This window comes from Alexandromys fortis, unplaced genomic scaffold, assembly GCF_014885135.2.
Source record: "Alexandromys fortis isolate MF-2015 unplaced genomic scaffold, M_Fortis_MF-2015_v1.1 scaffold_29, whole genome shotgun sequence".
Lineage (NCBI taxonomy): Eukaryota > Metazoa > Chordata > Mammalia > Rodentia > Cricetidae > Alexandromys > Alexandromys fortis.
This window is the reverse complement of record NW_026067891.1, coordinates 12,244,454-12,264,406: the sequence shown is the minus strand read 5'-3', so window position 1 is coordinate 12,264,406 and position 19,953 is coordinate 12,244,454. Positions and strand designations below refer to the sequence as shown.

General features: G+C 50.7%; 1 protein-coding gene across 1 annotated transcript in view; it reads left to right on the top strand.

Annotated features, from left to right (window-relative positions):
- Positions 1 to 19,953, top strand: part of Tekt5 (tektin 5) — a 33,872-nt gene that overhangs the window by 11,032 nt on the left and 2,887 nt on the right. Inside the window, exons 4-6 of the mRNA XM_050137348.1 lie at positions 1,697 to 1,840; positions 6,430 to 6,652; positions 19,458 to 19,612. Of these exons, the coding sequence (XP_049993305.1) occupies positions 1,697 to 1,840; positions 6,430 to 6,652; positions 19,458 to 19,612 (522 nt within the window). The remainder of the gene's footprint in view (positions 1 to 1,696; positions 1,841 to 6,429; positions 6,653 to 19,457; positions 19,613 to 19,953) is intronic.

Here is a 19,953-nt window from a genome sequence, read left to right as displayed (position 1 = left end):
AGCTAGGAGTATCTACTTGGTTTATTTAGGTCTGAAACAACCTTCTATTAATAGCCGAGAGTTACTGTTTTCCTTTAAGGACCCGAATCTGAATTCCCCTTTCAAATGCATTCATTGCTATTTTATATGTCATTTGAAAAGACGGAAAGAGTAAGCAAAGGAGCAGGTACTTGGTACTTGGTGAGAATTGTGAAAGTGGTTGCCGGCAGTTTGGAGCCTTGGCCAAGCTTAGCTCCGATTCCAACAGTCCAGGCTCAAGTCCCTGCCCCCACCCCTCTACACCCAGCAGCCCCTCCTCCCCCCCCCCCCCCCCCCCCCCCCCCCCCCCCCCCCCCCCCCCCCCCCCCCCCCCCCCCCCCCCCCCCCCCCCCCCCCCCCCGGCCCTGATCTCAGCTGGTCCCAGTCCCTGAACACCTGGTTATTTCTAGCTTTTCTTTCGTGTTAACTGGAGCCCATCTGCGCAGCTTTGTCCGTAGTGCCGATTCCTGCTTGATATGAGCGCCTGGCTCAGACAGCAGCTCAGACTCGGGCAGCCTCAGGTTTTGCTCCCTCTGCCTGCGTTGATGACTCCTCCACTGTACTGTGTCCTGTCTTTTTAGAGTCCCCACAGTTCCCTTTACCATGATGGCTACATTTAGTTATACAATTCGAGCAACTTGAAGGCAGGGCTTTCTCTACGCACTAACGCTGGTGTTCAGAACCGTCTTCCATTTCACAGTGGTATGTTTGTGATAGAAGTGGCTCCACACAGACTTTGTCCAAAGATGGCTCGGAATCTACTAAATCTGGCCTGCCATCTGTTCTTAGAAATACAGGGATGTTTTAAGACTAATTTTTATTCTGTGTGCATGAGTGTTTGCCTGTGTGTACATATGTGCACCAGGTGTGTGCCTGGTGTCTTCAGAGGCCCGAGAAGGCATCGGATCTCATGGAACTGGAGCTACAGATGATGTGAGCTGCCTGTGGGTGCTGGGAACTGAACTCACGTTCTCTGGTGAGTGTTTTTACTACCAAAACAAAGCCATGCCAGGAACCTACATATTCTTTGTGGCTGGTTGAGTGGATGCAACTGAGATACCACACCACTCAGAGCCTGAGGCATTGACTACTTGGCCTTTCTGTTTGTTTTTGTTTTCCAAGACAGGATTTCTCTGGGTAGCCCCAGTTGTCCTGGAACTTGCTCTGTTGACCAGACTGGCCTTGAACTCACAGAGATCCTCCTGCCTCTGCCTCCCCAGCGCTGGGATTAAAGGCATGCACCACATTGCCTGGCCATTTATAGTAAATGCTGGCTCATTCCCCCCCCCCCCAATTTGTATTTTATTTGTGTGTGTGTGTGTGTACACTCATATACTTGCGTGTCATTTGGAAACCAGAGGACAGCTTCAGGAATCAGTTCTCTCTTCCATTGTGACTTCGCGGATCAGACTTAGGCCAACATGCTTGAGTAGCAGCTCTTTTTCCTCCGGAGCCGTCCTGTGGGTCTGGCCATCTCTGTTTTCAGGCAGCAGGTGTGTTCGTCCTGGAGCGAGCCCTAGTGGCTCTGAGTAGGAGGTGTTGACACCAAGGGGGAACAGAGCTGAGCAGCCTCTGGGCAGCTCTTTCCTGCGAGTCCGAGGACTGGGTTTGCACCTGATGCACGATGGCGGCTGTGGATGGAGGATGCTGGGTGACCACACAGTGCTTCTTCTTACAGAGATAACCGGGATGCTCAGCATGCCCTAGAGCGGGACATCGAGGACAAGACCTCGGCCCAGTGTATTGATGAGGGGTGTTTTAACCTGAGAAACACATCCGACGCCATCAGCTTCTTCCATGGCATGGAGAAGTTTGACGGAACGTACGTACCCAGCTCTCTCTCCTTGTCTCTGACCAGGTCCAATGGGAGTTAAGGGAAGGGTGTTGCGTGCCAGTCAAGTGGCCTTTCAATGGAATCCTCTGTTGCAAGGGGCGGGATCTTAGTCTGGCTAGTGGTTAAGATAAGAATTTACTGGAAGTCTGTAAGGGAGCACCAGAGTCAAGCAGAAGGCTGCAGGGGAAGGTTCTGGCAGTCAGAAGGAACAAGGGAGGGGAGATCCGGGTGTGTGTCCTGGGGATCTGTGTGCCTGCCCTGCGGCCCTGGCTCTGCACCCACTTGCTGTGTGTGTGGCCTTGGGTGGGAGGCACTGGGTACACGTCTACATTGCCATCTTTGCATCCTTGTTCCACCCTTCCTAAGGTACAAATCATGTGATTGGCTCAGCTGAGAGTCGCAGGGCCACTGCCACAGTGGTAGGGCATGCTGGAAATGCTTCCATTGGCAGTTACGCCAAAGCGTAAAATGTAATAGCTGTCACCAGTAGGAGCAGGAGTTCCGTTCAGTAGTGCCACGGTCCAGCTGCAGGACTTGAGATGGGAAAGGGGCCTCAGCATGAAGAAGTGAAGTGTCGACCACCAGATGAGTTTCACACAAGCGACTGTCCCCGAATTGCTCCAGCTGTCTTTACTGATACATCAAAACAAACACGTTTTTCCATACTAACAAACAAGTTTTTCTTTCTCCAACGTTAACCGCAGCAAACAACAAAAAAAGTCAAATATGTTTTTCCCCAACTTCTACATAGAAACATCTTTAAGTCCAAAACAACACTTATCATCATGCTAGGTAGGCCACATACCGAGCCGGATCCATCCTGTCTTTACAAAACTAGAGGTGATATATTAAGCACATATTTTCAAGACCAATGATCTCGTCCAAAACATAGAAATAGGGGTGATCTGCCTTTCATTTTGTCAGCGCCGAATCAGAACAGTTCCTGGGGGCTGCAGTGGCGGCTGACATCCCCAGACGAGAAAACTGAGAAGCATCAGCCCCCAAAGAATTTTAGGGGGAAGTATTCAAGGAAAAATGGGATTTCCAGGAATGAGCATGCCTGTCCCATGCATGATTGACAAAATAACACTAAAATCACCAAGAGAATCATCACGATGGTGGGAGACAAGAGAGCGCGCAGGCCACGCGGTCCCAGCGGTCTCCTGCGCTGTCCTGACGTCTGCTGGTCCTCACCGAGTGAGACTGTCCTGTGAGCTTTGCCTCATCTGGATACCTGTTAGAACAGCAGTCATATACCAGCCTGAAACTAGGCCAAATAGCTCCCAACACAGCAGGGTCCACCAGCACTTGGGTTTGCGGGAGAGAATAGGTTCTTCAGGGCTGGAAATAAGTCTCAGAACTTGCCTAGCAGGTATAAAACCCAACTTTAGTTCTCTGCACTACACACACACACACATGCATGTACAGCCAGGCTGCCTGGGCTTGCTGTGTTCCAGCCTCTGTGTGCACACTGTGGGTGAGTTAAAGCAGGTTAAACTCTCTGGGGCCACATTTCTGTATCAGCACCACGGGGGGAAATAGTGTGTACTTTCTTGGGTTACTGTGAGGAAGAAAAGATGGACACAGGATGTGGGGACACAGAACACAGCATTCGACAGGAATGCCTGATGCTGATTGCGTGCAATTGTGCAGCATAATTTTTTCACCCTGGCAGCTGTGAGTAGCACCGAGGCCTCTTGTATGCATGGCACTCTGGAGGGCATGCCACCATATCATGGAAGGTCAGATGGAATGATACATGCTTTCTTTGTCCACGGGCTGTGGTCTGAGGAGAAAGGGTGGGAGAGAGATGCTCTGGGTGCAGGCAAGAGGGTGGGGTCCATCCTGGTTTCTGCTTTACACTGTGTTTCATCTCTAGCAGACAGAATTGTATTGGGCATTATGTTCACCATAGGTATTTACGGAATGAAAGAACAAAGGGGAGGGGGGAAGGGAGGGAAGGAAGAGAAAAGAAAGAGAGGAAGGGAAGAAGCCCCTGGATAGGCTCTGTGGACTATGCCTAGCGTCATCAGCTGGATTTTAGTCAAATAGTAAGGAACCGTTTTGGGATTTCTGGAATGCCACTTTCTGGGGACTTCCCTCCTCTTTCCAGCTGGGTTGAGGCCTTGGGATAGTGAGGCAGGAATTTTGGCTTTGCTCCTGTAGGCACAGTTGCCCATCTGCACAGGGACACCAAGGGGTCCCTGCACCCCTACAAACGCCTCCCCTAAGCCTGGCTGTCAATCCGCTCATACTGGGAACGGCTGCTTTACCTTCGTCCTACTGCACTCTCAAGAGTTGCTCTTTGTGGCCGACAATTACTCCCCAATGTGCGAACTCGGGACTCTGTTTTCCAGGCTTGAGGCCAAGTAAAGAGAGGGCATCCAGTGACTGATGAATTGTAGGGTCAGTGCAGCTCTCAGCAGTTTGGGTTAACAGAGGTGATGACGACGGTTATGATGATGACGGTGGTGATAATCACAGTGCTGCTGGTGGGGACGGTGATGGTGACAGTTGCTATGTTAGACTTTGTGTTTAGAACTTAGCATGCAGCATCTTATGAATAACAATCACTTGACAAGGTGTGTGTCTAGGCACAGGTGCTATAATTGTCCCCATTTTATGAAACCAGCGCCCAGAGCAATAAAGCAATTGGCCTAAACTCACACAGCAGTCGGCACACCTGAGCTGTAAGTCTACACTGGACACGGAGTCTAGGTGTTTTGCCAATGACAATTTCCTGCCTCTGCATCGAAGCCTGCCCTCCCTTCTGCCCTAAGAGAAATGGGCCCCAGGGAAGTACACCCCTGATAGTGAGGTGCACCACCTATGGGGAGACAAGTCACGTTTGATGGCTTACCCCAGGGAGAGGGAGATGAGGCTACTGTTTTCTTTGGGGATCTCTTAACTGCCTGCTCCAGGGGAAGGCAGGGGCATAGCATCTGCTGGTGGAGACAGTGATTCAGTCTCATTGGGCAGGAGGGCATTCTCTTAGCAAATGCTCATGGGGAGTTTTGTAGTTTGGTTGGTTTATGGAGACGGGGTCTCCCAGTCCAGCCCTCAAAGAGTCATGGGTCATGTTCTCTCACACACCTCCTCACACCTGGAAATGCAGGGAGACCACGTGCTACGTATGATAGGTTCTTGTTCAGTTTTTGATTTTGGTCTTTTTGAGACAACTCACAATTTTTCCTTCACAGCCTCTTAGGATTCCAGATGTACCACCACGACGGCTGTTTTTCTTTCTTTTTTCTTTTGTTTTTCCAAAACAGTATTTTTTTCTGTAACAGCCCCAATGTCCTGGAACTCACTTTGTAGACCTGGCTGGCCTTGAATTCACAGAGATCTGCCTGCTTCTGCCTCTGAAGTACTGGGGTCAAAGGTGTGCACCAGCACACCCGGCTAAACAGCTGTTTTTCAATACATTCATACATACTTATGATAAGTGTTGGCGTGTAAGCGAGGCACAGGCAAAGGTTAGCAACACCCACTAATAGAATAGAATAATCACAATATTTTGTAGTGAAAGTCACTTAAAGCTTATGAATTGGGGCCACTGAGGTGACACTCCTGCCAGTAAGCTCGATGACCTGAATCTGAGCTCTGGGATCCCACTGTGGAAGGAGAGAACCAGTGTCTGCGGACTGTCCTCTGACCACACGCACATGCCCACACTGAACCAACCCACAAATGGAATGCAATTAAAAAGTGTTTATAAATAAAATAAAATTTAGGAATTGCTTATTTCTTGAAGTTTTTATGTGATGTTTTATATCTCAGTAGCTGATTCAGACCTGGCTGTCTCACTATCAACTGGTTCTAACTTCCTCCCAGGCTCACACCTGAGTGTGTGAGCGCCCCTAGGAGTTGCCCCAAGGACCTGGATGCTCTCATTCTTAGAGCTTCACTGCTGGTACTTAGAATAAGGTGTGGCCCATGGTGGACTCTAACAGCATGATGCTTAGGACAGGGGTGTGACTCAGCAGCAAAATGCCTGCCTAGCATGTGTGATGCTCTGTACTCTGTACTGCTACTGCTAAAACAAAAACCAGAAAGCAACACAAATAAACAAAACAAAAAACCCACCAGCTAAACCCCACGCATGTTGAGTGAACAGGTGAGTTAGTGGCCTATCATTGAGCTGGGGACCCCTGAGCCAGTCTGGGCTCTACTGACTGCTTCTTGGCCTGGTTACTTCTTTAGTGGAGGCAGGAGGGCAAAAGCTCCTAACAGGACCACCACCTGTCCCATCCACTTTTGAGTGCCTTATTGAAAATGCTGGAACCCCTCCTGGCTCCTATTGGTGTCCCTGTAAAATGAGGGATGGATTTGGGCAGCTGTCCTCAACAGGAAATAGACGTGTTCCTCTGGCCTTGGGGCCATTTGTGGTCATTGAGGCTGTGTGTGGGGGCTCCTGGAAGGGTAAGAGTCAGTGTTAGGTTTACCCTCAGTGCATAGGAAAAACAAAGACCCACACGCCAAGGCTGGGGATCCCCTGAATGCTGAGGTCTCCAAGACCTGCCTGATATCAGCTCCCCAGTTCCCCACCTGACTTCAGCTGCCTTTGGACTTTTCAGGGTCTCTGTTCCTGAAACCTGGGCCAAGTTCAGTAATGACAACATTAGACACTCTCAGAACATGCGGGCCAACTCTATCCGGCTGCGAGAGGAGGCAGAACACCTGTTCGAGACCTTGTCAGACCAGATGTGGAAGCAATTCACCAACACCAACCTAGCCTTCAGTGCTCGCATCTCGGAGGAGACAGATGTGAAGAACAAACTCCAGACGCAGCTGGCTAAGGTGAGCAGATGCTGTATTCGGGTGCACTGTCCACTCACAGTGCTGAAATGGTCCGATCCCTCTTGTGGGCTGCGGCCTGTCTAATCCAGGAGTGAGCGGAGGGCTTTTTAGGTGATTGTAGCATCCTTGGTCACTGATGGTGAAAACCGGAGTTTGACTTGGCAGTTGACACAGTACCCAGGACACCGCTATGGCTCCTGGCATCCTTCCTTCTCTGTCTGAAGGCCACATAGCTGAGTTTGACCACTTTGCCTGAGAGGCCCAGCACACCCTGTTGGCCATAGTGGCACCTTTGAAAAGAAAACTTCTGGCTTTCAAAGGCTTTCTGTAGCATGGTGCTCCCCTGTAGAAGGGTGGGATGCTTTCTGAGTTAGAGGATTGCTCAGTTTTGTCCACTACCTCCTTTTCTTCCAAGACAACACACCCTCTCTTTACTCTAACTGGGGCAAAACATATCAGTTCACACCTCTGGGGTATCCTTCCTGCATGGACTTGATTTCCCTTGCTCAACACAAATGTAGATTGCACCCTGGCTGCTGGAGGCCACACTGGGCATTAGGAGTAAAGTGTGTGTGTGTGTGTGTGTGTGTGTGTGTGTGTGTGTGTGTGCTGGCTTTCAAACATGCTGCGTATCTGCAGGTAGCTTACAGTCAGTTTGGGGAGCAGTGGTGGGTATGGAATTTACACTGAGTGACTTAGAGGTACACACTTTATTGTAGGGTGTGAGGAAGTTGGAGGGACGAGCCCTAAGTTTCTGTTTGCAAAGCAGCCCCTTTGCTGTGTTCCTCTTAGCTGGTGGTGTAGTGGGCTGCAGACGGGCTGATGGGAGCTACTGGCGCAATTTACGCCACCCACGTCTGAGTGCATTCGGCCCAGGTGTGCAGACAAAACAAGTTTCTAGAAAATAATTGCAAGTTGTAATGAGGGAAGCATCAGGGAATGAGTCAGAAGTGGGGCCCTCCATGGATGCAACAGACAGATATGGGTGTTTACAGCAAAAACAGAACAAGGGATGGGTCTGGGGGATGGTTTAGTCAGCAAAGCATTTGCTGTATATGTGAAGGTCGGAGTTTAATCTCCACGTGAAGAGACAGATTCAACAGTGAGTACCTGCAACACGAACACTAGGAAAGCAGTGGCAGGGGATCTGGGGTCTCATACCAGCCAGTGTAGCCAAATTGCTGAGTTCTAGATTAAGCGAGAGACCCTGCCTCAAAAGTTAAGGTGGGGAGCAATTGGGGACGAGACCTGACATCTATTTTGGCCTCCACATGTGGCTGCCTTAGACAGGACATTGTAAAAGGGAAGTCACTGGTTTCGGATTTGTGCTCACTTGGGAAGGATCTAGGCCCTCCACTGTCCTGACACTGCATGGCTCTGTGTTGCTGAGTAAAATCTGGACGATAGCACAGATGAGATGCCACATTCTGGCTCTCATCACCTCTCTGGCCTCAATCTCTGCTGTTGTCTACTTAGCCCCCCCCCCATGTCCCCAGTGTCCCCAGATGCATCTGCTCACCGCCTGCATCAGGACCTTTGCATGTTCTCTCCTCTGCCAGGAGTACTCTTCCTCAGGAATCCTCTTGACCAACAGCTTAAAATGTCCTTTAACTCTTGCTTCAAATATCACTTATCATCAAAGCCTACCCTGAATATCCCAAGTCATACAAGTCGCTCCCTGCTCTAACCCCATGCTGAGGGGTGTAGACAGAAGTTCCTGTCCTGCCCAGTCCCACAACCATTCAGTCCCCCAGAAACACACAGAGGTTTATATTAATTATAAACTGTTTGATCTATTGTTCAGGCTTATTACTAACTAGCTCTTACAACTTAAATTAATCCATAATTCTTGTCTATGTTTACCCTTATGGCCTGGTACCTTTTATCAGTGAGGCATTCGTATCAGGCTTCCACTGCATCTGGCTGGTGACTGCATCTCTGACTTTCCTCTTTCCAGAATTCTCCTAGTCTGGTTTTCTGTCTGTCACCCTAGTGCCGGGTTCAGCGGAGACTGTTTCGGGGGATAAAGTTGAGAGTGATGGAACAGGACACCCAGTTCCCTGCCTGCAAACACGTCACACACACACACACACACACACACACACACACACACACACACACACACACGGAGTCAGGCAGGCCAAGGCTGGACAGGTGAGAAGAAAGAATTTCAGAAGATGCATGGGGTAATGTTGGAGGAATAGACTTGGAGCACTCAAGTCCTAGAAGGACCCAAGTAAGGCTGTGGCTTCCCCCTGAGGCAGAGGGAGCCTGCAGGGGGCATTGAGGGGAAGATGTTGGGTGCAGACTCGCTCTGGCAGAGGAAATCAAGAACGGACATAGGAGGATCAGGAGACTCTGGAAGGCATTGGTGAGAGAGAATGACTGTCCACACACAAGGGTGACATGGGAGACAACTGGGGAAGGGGAGGCTCAGATGCTTGAGAAGGCAGAGTTGGCACAGCCCCACTGTCCAGTCTCACAGAACATCTCCCCACGAGGAGGATGTTTGGGGGCAGGGACCCTGTTATCAAAAGTGCCTGCCTGAAACCGGGCATGATGGCACACTCCATTGTGATGTATGAGTGATCCCAGCACTCAGGCAGTGGAGTCACTGTATCAAAGATTCAAGGTCATTCCTGGGTAACACAGGAAGTTGGAGGCTAGCCTGGGCTAATGAGGCTCTGTCTTCACAACAAAAACAAAGAGTACTTATTTTGAAGGCGTGGGAGGCAGATTCTGGCAAGCGGGATGACCTTTGATGTGTTCTGCCAAGGGACCATTATTATCAGTAGCCCTGTCTGGGTGCAGGTGGGCTGCAGCACCCAACTAGAGTTCCAGTAGCACACAGCCTTTGTCTCATTTTACGCATTGTTAATATTCTTTCTACATTCATCAACATCGTTTGATTTATACCAAGGATAGCGATAGGAAGTTTCAGTTTAAAATAAAGTTTTTTTCCTTTCTAAAGTGAATTGAGCTGGATGTGGAGACTCACACCTGTAACCCCAGTGCACAGGAGGCTGAGGCAGGTGGATTGCTGTGAGTTCAAACTCAGCTTGGGATACAGCATGAGACCCTTTTTCAAAACAACAAAACCCACAAAAACCAGAACACTCGGGCTAAGGAAATGGCCAGCGAGTAAAGGCCATCTAGCCTGCTGACCCAAGTTCCCTCTCCAGGTCCCACGTGAGCTGGAGCTGCTCTGGCTGGGAGGACCAAGAGCAATGCGTGCTGACCTGGATGAACTCAAAGCTGCTGTCTTCCTCCCTCCTTTACCTTCTCTCTTCCTTGAGGGACCAGGCCAGGCCATCCCGTCACACAGACTGTGGGGTTCTGCTGCCCGGGAACATTGCAGCCTTTAGATCTGAACATCACTTCCCCCTCGCTGTGGTCAGAGGCTTGGCATCGGGAGGTGGGCACAAAGATGCAGGCACGCCAGCAGCTCAGCCACCATCGAGCTGCCCGAGAACAGGCTGTTTCTCTGCTGGCTCGTAAGGCTCCCTCCCTGCAGACAACGCTGTGGACTGCCTATAGTCAGGGGACAGGGGAGACACAGATGGGTGTGACCATTAGCGAGGGGAGCACTGTGATGGCAGGGGAAAGGGAAATGATTTTTTTCTTTTCTTTTTGAGATACATTGTATAGCCCAGACTGCCTAGAACTTGCTATGTAGCCCAGGCTGGCTTTAAAACTATGATCTTCCTGTTTCAGATTCCCAAAATCTAGAATTCCAGACATACACCACAGACAGGCTTGCCTGATTCTTTCCTTTTTCCTTTATTTTTGAGAATTTCAATCTAAGCATTCTGTATCTTTCTCTCCCCTCCCTAAGGTGATTATTTTCCATAGCCATTACAGCCCTGGCTGCTGAGTCCCTGCTCCAGCCACCTTGCTTTGCACAGCCCCACACACAGCTGCATGCCCACACCTACACATGGATGTCCTTTTTCTATGTGTGTGTGTGTGTGTATGTGTGTATGGTAATGTGTGTGCTGTGAGCATGTGTGTGTCTATGTGACTTGTGTGTGTGTGGTGTGTCTGTGTAGTGTGTATGTAGTGTGTGTGGTATGTATATGTATGTATATTGTGTGTACATGCATGTGTATGTGAATATGGGTATCTTAATGGCTTGTGTGTGCAGTGTCTTACGTGTTTGTGTGGTGTGTGTGCATGTGTCTGTGTGGTGTGTGTGTGTAGTGTGTAGTCTGCATGTGTTTGTGTGATATGTGTATGTGTGTGTAGTGTATAGTGTGACCATGTGTTTGTGTGATATCTGTATGTGTGTGCATGCATGTGTGTGTGCATATGAACATGCATGCATGCATGTGTAAGCTGCGGGTCATTGTCAGCTGTCTTCCTTGATCACTCTCCACCTTATCGTTTGAGGCGTCAAACCTGGAGCTCCCTTATTTCTGTAGACCAGTTAGCTAGCCCTGGGGGTCCTCCCTCTCTGTTTCCCCAGCGCTGGGATTACGGTCATTTCTATCTTTTTGCTTAGGTGCTGGGGGTCCAAACCCAGGTCCTCAAGCTTGTGGGCAAGCACCTTACCCATCAGGCCACCCCAAGCCTCACTTGGATTTCTAAGAGGCCTTTTCTATCTAACAATATCCAAACCCATGTCCAGGACGTTCACTCTCTCGCTTGCTCCACTGAGAGCCTTCCCTATCTCAGTGGAGTAGCTCTAACTTCCAGACGGTTCCAGGAATTTCCTGGGCCTTCAACTTCCAAGGGCTCAGTTGCAAACTTTAGAGGCCTCCTGGATGCCTCTGTCTCCCACCCTACGTGCTCTCCACTGCCAGACCCCACCTCTCTCTGGCTCACACAGTCCTCTCGCCCCACCCCGACAGAGAGGACCACCTCTTGAGTTGTTTGGGTTGTTGCTGTGCTCTCATACCTCCTCTGTGTACCTCTGAGATCGCCCCCTTTGTGTTTCAAACCTTAAAGTCCACTGATTGATTGGCCACTAGTTTGGAGCCTTGAGTAGATGGCTATAATAGCAGAGAGAGAATGTTCAGCTGTGCTAGATTCTGAGGGAGGACTGGGGGTGTAGTTCAGTTGGTGCAAGGCCTGCCTACTGTGTGTGAAGTTCTGGGTTCAGTCACCAGCACTGTATAAACTGGGCACAGTGGCATAATTCCAGCACTCACAAGGTAGAAGGGAGGGAGGGCCAGAGGGAAATGAAATGAAAGTTACTAGTCATGGAAAGAGTTTAACCAGACCGCAGAGAGTTGTGAGTTTAAACCCTAAAAGGCTTCCTTTCCGTTGAAGTCCTTGGCATTTTGACTTTCAAACTGCTATTAGCATCAGCAAAACCTCTTTGCGGGGGGGGGGGGGGGGGGGGGGGGGGGGGGGGGGGGGGGGGGGGGGGGGACTGGGTTGGGAAGTGGGGAGTCTGAGGGCTGACAGTAGGGAGCTAAGGCCCAGCTCCACAAGCAGCTGGATCCCTTCCAGCGCTGCAGGGAAGGGCCAAGCTACTGAGGGCTGGTTTCTAAATCTGGCCACATCCCGGGAAGCAGAGCTGCTGGGCTGGCCCTGCCTGGCCTCTAAACACCACACTCAATATGAGATAAGAGTCTCTAAACACTGTGGGAAGGGACTGGAGAGGTGCTGAATGGTAGAGAACTTGGGTTCAAGTCCCAGCACCCGCACTGGAGGTTCACAAACATCTGTACCCCCAGTCTTAACGAATCATGGTGCCCTCTTCTGACTTCTTCAGGCACTGCACACGTGGTGCACAGACATCTGTTCAGGCAAAATACCAGTGCACACACAGTTTAAAAAAATAAATAAAAGCATAGCAAAGCAAACCTGTGAGGGGACAAGCAGAATGACTAAAGCAGGCAGCATTTGCCTCCATCTGGGTCCAGCTAGGGGAGTTTTGGAAATCAGTTCCTGTGAATTGCAGGACTGGGGAGGTGGCTCAGAGGATAAATTTTACTGGACAAGCATGAGGACTAGTCTGGATCTGCAGCACCACAGAACGGTGTGGCAGGCATGGTGGACCCCTGTAATCAGAGACAGGATCACCAAAGCAAGCTGGCTGTCTAGACGAGCTGGAGCTGGAGAACCCGGCTTTCATAAGAGACCCCACTTGGATGAATGAAGTGCAGAGCAATCAAGGAAGGCACCTAGCATGAACTTCACACATGCACCACACACCCACATGCCCCACAGATGCGAATGAGCGTCCATACATGTAAGCACACTCTATAGGCACATATATAGGAGGGAGAGGTGGAGGCTGAGAAGGAAGGAATAATCTTACCACTGTGCAGAATAGGAAGGCAAGAGAAGATTCAGGAGGCAGATGACAAGCAGGCAGGTGACAGACGGCATGTGTCCTCCTAGCTGTATGTTGGAAGAATAAAAATGGCCAGCCATACATCCAGGAGTCTCTTTGAGTTGGCGTCTTAGTTACCTTTCTAGTCTGTGAAGAGACACTGTAACTAAGGCAACTTATACGAAGGCATTTAATTGGGCGGAGAGCACGGTGGCAGCGGGTAGACATGGCTCTGGAACAGTAGCTAAGAGCTTACATCCTGATCTGCAAGTTGGAGGTGGAGGGGGCGGGGAGGGAAAGGGAGAGGAAGAGAGGACAGGGTTGGACCTGGCAGGAACTTTTCAGTGACACACCTCCTCCAACAAGGCCCTACTTAATCCTTCCTGAACAGTACACCAGCTGGGAACCAAACATTCTAATATGAGCCTATGGAGGCCTTTCTCATTCAAACCTCCACAGCTGGCAGGTGTGGCCTGCTACAGTCCTTTCAAACATTTCCAGGGATGTAGCTCAGTTGGTAGCATGTTTGCCTAGTGTGCATGAAACCCTGGGTTTGATTCTCAGTGCTACAAATAACTTAGACAAGTGTGTGTGTGTGTGGGGGGGGGGGGGGGGTGGTGGTGGCGTTTCCATACCTGTAATCCCAGCACTTGGGAGGATCAAGGTCATTCTCCATTTTGTATAAGTTTGAGACCATCTTAGGTTGTGTGGGACCCTGGAGAAATAGATGATGGATGGATGGATGGATGGATGGATGGATGGATGGATGGGCGGACCGACGGACTGACGGACGGACATTCTGAAGATAGATGAGAGAGAGTGTCAGAGAGGAGGGAGAGAGATGAGAGAGAAGGAAAGTTGTGTTAAGGAGATTCTCTCAAAGGCTTGAGATGGTGGGTTTCCATGAATTTTCTCCAGAGCAGTAGAGAGTACCCCCACCCGATTTCTTTTTGGTTTTCTATTTGTTTATTGGAGAGCAGACCACAGCACGTCTATGGAGGGCAGAGAAAAGCTGTGGGAATCAGCGCCCTCCCCCCATTACACAGGCCCCCAGGCTTGGCTACAAGCACCTTTACCTGCTAAACTGTCTTGTAGGCCCCACCCCAATTCATTTTCCAAATCCACCAGGAATTTCAGGACTCCTACCGGAGACTGTCTGTAACAGCGGGCATTTGTGCTTCTCTGGCATTGCTGTGATCAGGGCTTTCTCGGATGTGCCCACTTGACCAGTCATTTAAAACCCAAATTTACTCCTGATAGTGTCTGTCAAAGTTTGCATACATTTGTCTAGTCACAACTGCCGTCACATCCTGCTCTATCACTGTCTGCCTTATTCCCCTGAGACAGTCTCCCACTGAACGTGACACTGGGATGCCAGCCAGAAAGCCCCACAGATCCTCCTGCCTCTGCCCCTCAGCACAGGGTTACAGGAGGCATAGGATACACGATTTTCTGGGGGCGTTGAAGATCTGAACTCAGGTCCTTGGGCTCATGCAGCAGGTGCCACTGAGCACCTTCGTCCCCGCCCCTGGACGCTCACACTTAAGAACTCAAGTTGGAGGACCCTGGTACAGGACCATCCATGCCATGAGTTCCTGGCAGTGTTCCTGAGCCCTTTTCTCTCTCTACTTTTTGCTCCCAGGCTTGGGTGAACTTATAAATGTCCCACTATTTGACCCCCCCCCCACTCTGCCAGGTTTCTTTCCCCTTTCTGAAGCTGGGGAGTCTGTCTGGGTCAAGCCAGGCATCTCCCTGGGAACCCCTGACTTCATGCAAATTGGCAAACAATACTTTTGCAAGGTTGCACAAAGCTGGCGCGGGTCAAAAGCCAGCTGGAGCTAAACCCAGCTCTCTCTCCACTTTAAAACTCAGTGCCTAGCCTTGGAGGCTTGTTCTGCTGTCACAAGACAAGATGCAGACAGAGAGCTCTACGAGGCAGCAGCTCTGCCACATGCACCCCACACCCATCCCAGCCAGCACGTGGTTTAGATTCCAGCGGGAAGAGCAGCACACTTTTCTGCCCCGCAAGGTCGGCTTCATCTAAGGCTGTCAGGATTTCTACCTTCCACGCTGCACAGGGCCCGACAGTGTTCCCAGTGCCAAGAGAGAACCTGGAGCCTGGTGTGCACTCTGCCTGGTGTGTGCTCTGCCTTGTGTGCACTCTGCCTGATGTGCGCTCTGCCTGGTGTGCGCTCTGCCTGGTGTGCGCTCTGCCTGGTGTGCGCTCCTCAAGCACTCTGCCTTGAACTACAGCTTTCTATTCCACCAATCCCACTTGGGTGGAGCTTGCCAACAGCTGGTCTCCTAGAGGGTCCTGTTGTGAATGGGGAGAAAACAAAGACCCCCTCCCAGCCTTGTTACTGTTGCCATGGTGCAAACGGAGAAACTGAGGCTAGGAGAAATTCAGGTTTCGCCAAGACCACACATAGCAGATGTGCTACCTCAAACCACACACGCCAGACCAAGCTGTGTCCTTGAACATGCAGGCAAATCACCTTAGGGCCTTGTTAGTGTGCGGATCCTGGCAGCAGGTCTAGGCTGGGGCCAGATGTGTCCTCTCCAGCAAGCTTTCAGAGTTCAGTGGTCACTGGCCCTCACTCTGAGTTACAACGATCTAGAGCAGCAGTTCTCAACCTGTGGGTCGTGACCCCTCTGGCAAACCTTTATCTCCAAAAATATTTACATTACAATTTGTAATAGCAGCAAAACTACAGTTAGGAAGTAGCAGCGAAAATAATTCTATGGTTGGGGTCACCACAACATGAGGAACTGTGTTAAGGGCTGCATTACAAAGGTTGAGAACCACTGGTCTAGAACAACTGTTCTCTGAATCTCAGAAGCGTAAGAGACAGCAGCTTTGATACTTACCTCAGAGTAAACCATCTCTTATTCCCCTACAAGTAAGAAATAGGAGTCTCAAGGCAAGGTCCTGTGGTGCAGGCAGGCACTGGCCTCGGAGCTCAAGAGGAGGAAGAACCCCTCCTTTCTTTGTACTTTTATGCAGTTTAGGTTTGGATGGGCATGCCCACTGGACCCACTGAGCCTGACAGAACGGTCTTTTAGGGCTCACTCACAGATATATCCATTGATGTTTTTACCAGCTCTCTGAGCACCCTCAGTCCAGATCCATCAACAAAAGGATTAACCACCCCACAAACTATCTCATTTAGCCCACTAACCTGAGTGGGTTGTAATTCTGCCAGAGTACAAAAGAAACCGTGCCCTGAAGGATCTGGCAACTAGGAAGGACTCTGCAGATGTTGCCAGATGTTGTGTGCAGGTCGCATTAGGCTCAGAGAGGCTGTGAACCTCACAGGGTCACACAGCAAGTAAGAACAGCGTCTGGGCTAAAAGCTGTGTGTTGGGACGGAGTGATCCGCCCTTTGCTACGGCTCAGGAGACTCCTTTCCTGGCCTCCTTGTTTGGCATCGCAGGCACCCTGCCTTGCGGGGATGCAGAGGAGTGAAGCAGGGGCCCTTTTTCCCTCACACCCTTTCCCAACTGAATTCCCGCTCCCAGCCATAGTCAGCAAGGCCAAGCAGCTGCCTGACCCAGTAAGCCAAGACTCCTCCCATGGGGTGACCCCCTGGGCCCAATCCCCAGAGGCCCCGCCCAGTCTCTGGGATGAGTCAAACTGTGCCCTGGAGGCTTTTTCCCCAGCTTTGTGGGAACAGAAAGATGAACATTCCAGGGAAGCCCCTCAGAGCCTGGGGCTAAGATGCCAGACAACCAGGCGCGCGCGCGTGCGTGTGTGTGTGTGTGTGTGTGTGTGTGTGTGTGTGTGTGTATACCAGCCGTGGGGCCAAGATGCCAGGCAACCAAGCGTGTGTGTGTGTGTGTGTGTGTGTGTGTGTGTGTGTAGTGTAGTGTAACCAGGTCGGGGTGGGAACTGCTGGGCGTCCTCCTCTGCTCTGAGTGTGACTGTAAACTTGAGTGGGCCTTGCCGCATCTGTGTTTGAAAGAAAGGAACTGACACATTTGTTAAAATTCTGATGCTTTGTTTAAGGGGTGCAGAGGAAGTCTCCTGGGCATATCAGCCACAGTCTGAAGGGGGTGATGAGGTGAGCATGTGTGTATCTGAGAGCACTCCCTCAGGCTGAAGGGACAGCTCCAGCAAAGCCCTGTGATGAATGCCTAGAGTTTTCTTCTTTGTTCCTGCCGAGACCAGCTTTCAGAACAGCCCAGGCAGGGCTCTGGAATGCTGGGGCTATAGATGGGCAATCCATGTTTTGCAGCCTGCTGCGTTTGCTATGAATGTGGGGGATGTAACAGCTCTGGGGACAGGTGGGTGGGTGGCTTCAGAGGACGTAGGTTTTGAGACACTCTATGTGTACGTGTGCACGTTACATATGTTTGGTAAGTACCTGGGATTTGAGGCTCTGCACTGGGGAGCATGTGCCAACTTGCCCAGGCTCTCCTCTCTAGAGGCCTCCTGGATTCCCGTGGGTGCCTGGGGTGTCTGCAGAGTCTGAGCCATTGGAGAAAGAGCCCAACGCTGGACATCCGTTTCCAAAGTTGTCTGTACATTTCTCCCAGAAATCTGCAAGCCCTGGGTAGGGCTAGCTCCCTTGGGCTGGTTCTCTTGTAGGACCCCCTCTTGATCTCCATTCAAAAATCTAAAAACAAAGAAACAAACCATGGCTCACTCTACCCTGCTTGGGACTCCTTGCTGGGACAAACACCTAACTACCACATCCCCACCTGCAGCAAGCAATTAACACAGCCCTTAGCCTGCTGGGCCCCTTAGCTTACTCTTGAGACTGTGGGAGCTGTTCCTCCTCCTCCCCCCTTCTCCTCCTCTCCTTCTCCTCCTCCCCCTCTTCTTCTTCTTCTTCTTCTTCTTCTTCTTCTTCTTCTTCTTCTTCTTCTTCTTCTTCTTCTTCTTCTTCTTCTCCTTCTCCTTCTCCTTCTCCTTCTCCTTCTCCTTCTCCTTCTCCTTCTCCTTCTCCTCCTTCTTCTCCTAATCCCCTCCCCCTCCTCCCTCTTCCCCTCTCCTGCTCCCCCTCCTCCTCCCCTCCCCCTCCTCCTTCTCCTCCTTCTTCTTCTCCTCCTCCCCTCCCCCTCCTCCTTCCTCTCCTGGTGTGTTTATTATTTGCACGTGCTCTTGGCATGCCTTGCTCATGTGAAGTGCCTTGCTCACTTCTTCGCTGACTTTGTTGTAGCACTAGCTGCTCTCTCTACGTTCCAGGAGGCCCATTTTGATTAGATATAGATATCGAGTCTTCATTTAATGTGTCATTACAAATATATGTGGTATTTACATGCTTGGATCAGAGATGGTCTCAAAGCAGGATTGTGCTGTTGTCATTCATCACCTTTGACAACTGCCTGGCAGAAGTAGCTCGCTCACTAGGAAGGCCACATCAGGACTCTCTCCTGCCCTCCCTGAGGGCCCTGATGGCTTCCCCTTCAGCAGAAAAGTCCAGCCACTGGCCAGCCCACATTGCTGCTACCCTCCAGCCTTTGCGGGGGGGTGGTGGTCACAGTCTTCCACAGACTTTTGGAGGCACACAGGCTTCCAGAGCTTGGGCAGGAGTTGCACCTCAGTGGAACTTGTGGGACTTTTATTCTCCCTTTGGATGAAGACAGTCCGGCTGAGTAGCAGGCTAGATAAGAGGCTGTGAAAACAATTTTTGGCAGCAGGAGCACCCACCTGGGCCTGGGCAGATGTGCCCTGGGCATGAATCATCAGTGAGCCGTAGCAGAAGTTTCTGGAAAACCCCAGTGTTCTGGAAAACCCACAGACAGGTCTGTTCAAGACAGGCAGTTGGGGTGGGGGTGGGGAAGCATGTGGAGAAATGAGTAACCATGGGCTCCATTCTAGAACTGAGGAAGGACAGGAGGTGTGGTCATCTTGAAATCAGGCTGTAGTAGGAGGCCACTTGTTTGTTCCCACCTGCACAGACCATGAAATACTCACACAGAAACTATATTATTTGCATTACTGCTTGACCAATAGCTTAAGCGTATTTCTAGCTTACTCTTGTATCTTAAATTAACCCATTTTTATTATTAATCTGTATATTGCCACGTGGCTGTGGCTTACTGGGTAAAGTTCCATCCAGCATCTGTCTTTGGCAGAGCTGCATGGCTTCTTCCTGACTCTGCCTACTCTCTCCTCTATCTGCTTGGAACTCCTGCCTTGTCCTATTCTGCTAAGCCACTGGCTGAAACAGCTTTATTCATTAACCAATAAAAGCAACACATAGACAGAAGGGCCTCCCACGCCTCCCTTCTTCCTGCTGTCATTTCCCCTCCCTCTCTTCCCACAGTGGTTCACTCCAGCAGAGTTTTAAAACCAAAATTTGTCTTGGTACTGACCAGCATCCAGTGACCTACAGTAGTGGCAACAACTTCTCAAGGTCATCCCAGTCACAGTCCCTGTCCCTAAGGGGTTCAGGTTTGGGAAGGAGGATTTTAAAGGCTTAGAGGCCCCTGAAGTGACCTCAGCTCCCTGCCTTCCCCAAGAGGAGGAGGTGAGAGAATTCTGAGGGGTGTGTGACAGTCTCCTGGTCCCCACAGACACTACAGGAGATCTTCCAGGCAGAGAACACCATCATGTTGCTGGAGAGGGCCATCATGGCCAAGGAGTGCCCACTGAAGGTGGCGCAGACCAGGCTGGCGTGCAGGACCCGACGGCCTAACGTGGAGCTCTGCAGGGACATCCCACAGTTCAAGTGAGTGGAGGTGGGTGGGGCTCCTGGGGTCCAGGAAGAGAAGAGTGGGGTCGCAGAGATGGCACTGTTACTGTTGAAAGCATCAGAGCCTGGGCTCTCCCCGACAGTTCTAACATGCTGGGTTTATCTGCTCATCTAACAGGCCAGTTAGATGGGAGATTTATAAGGTGTGGCCCATTTCCATCCCCCACCCCAGCCCATCTTCATTGTCCTGAAATGAGCTCAGGTTTAAACAGAGGAAAGAGGACTGTATAGCAGCCCTAGTCACGGCGAGGTCTCACCCATCATGGAGCCCCTGTCTCTCTGGCTAATGGTCTGATAAGATTATTAGAGCTGTGTAA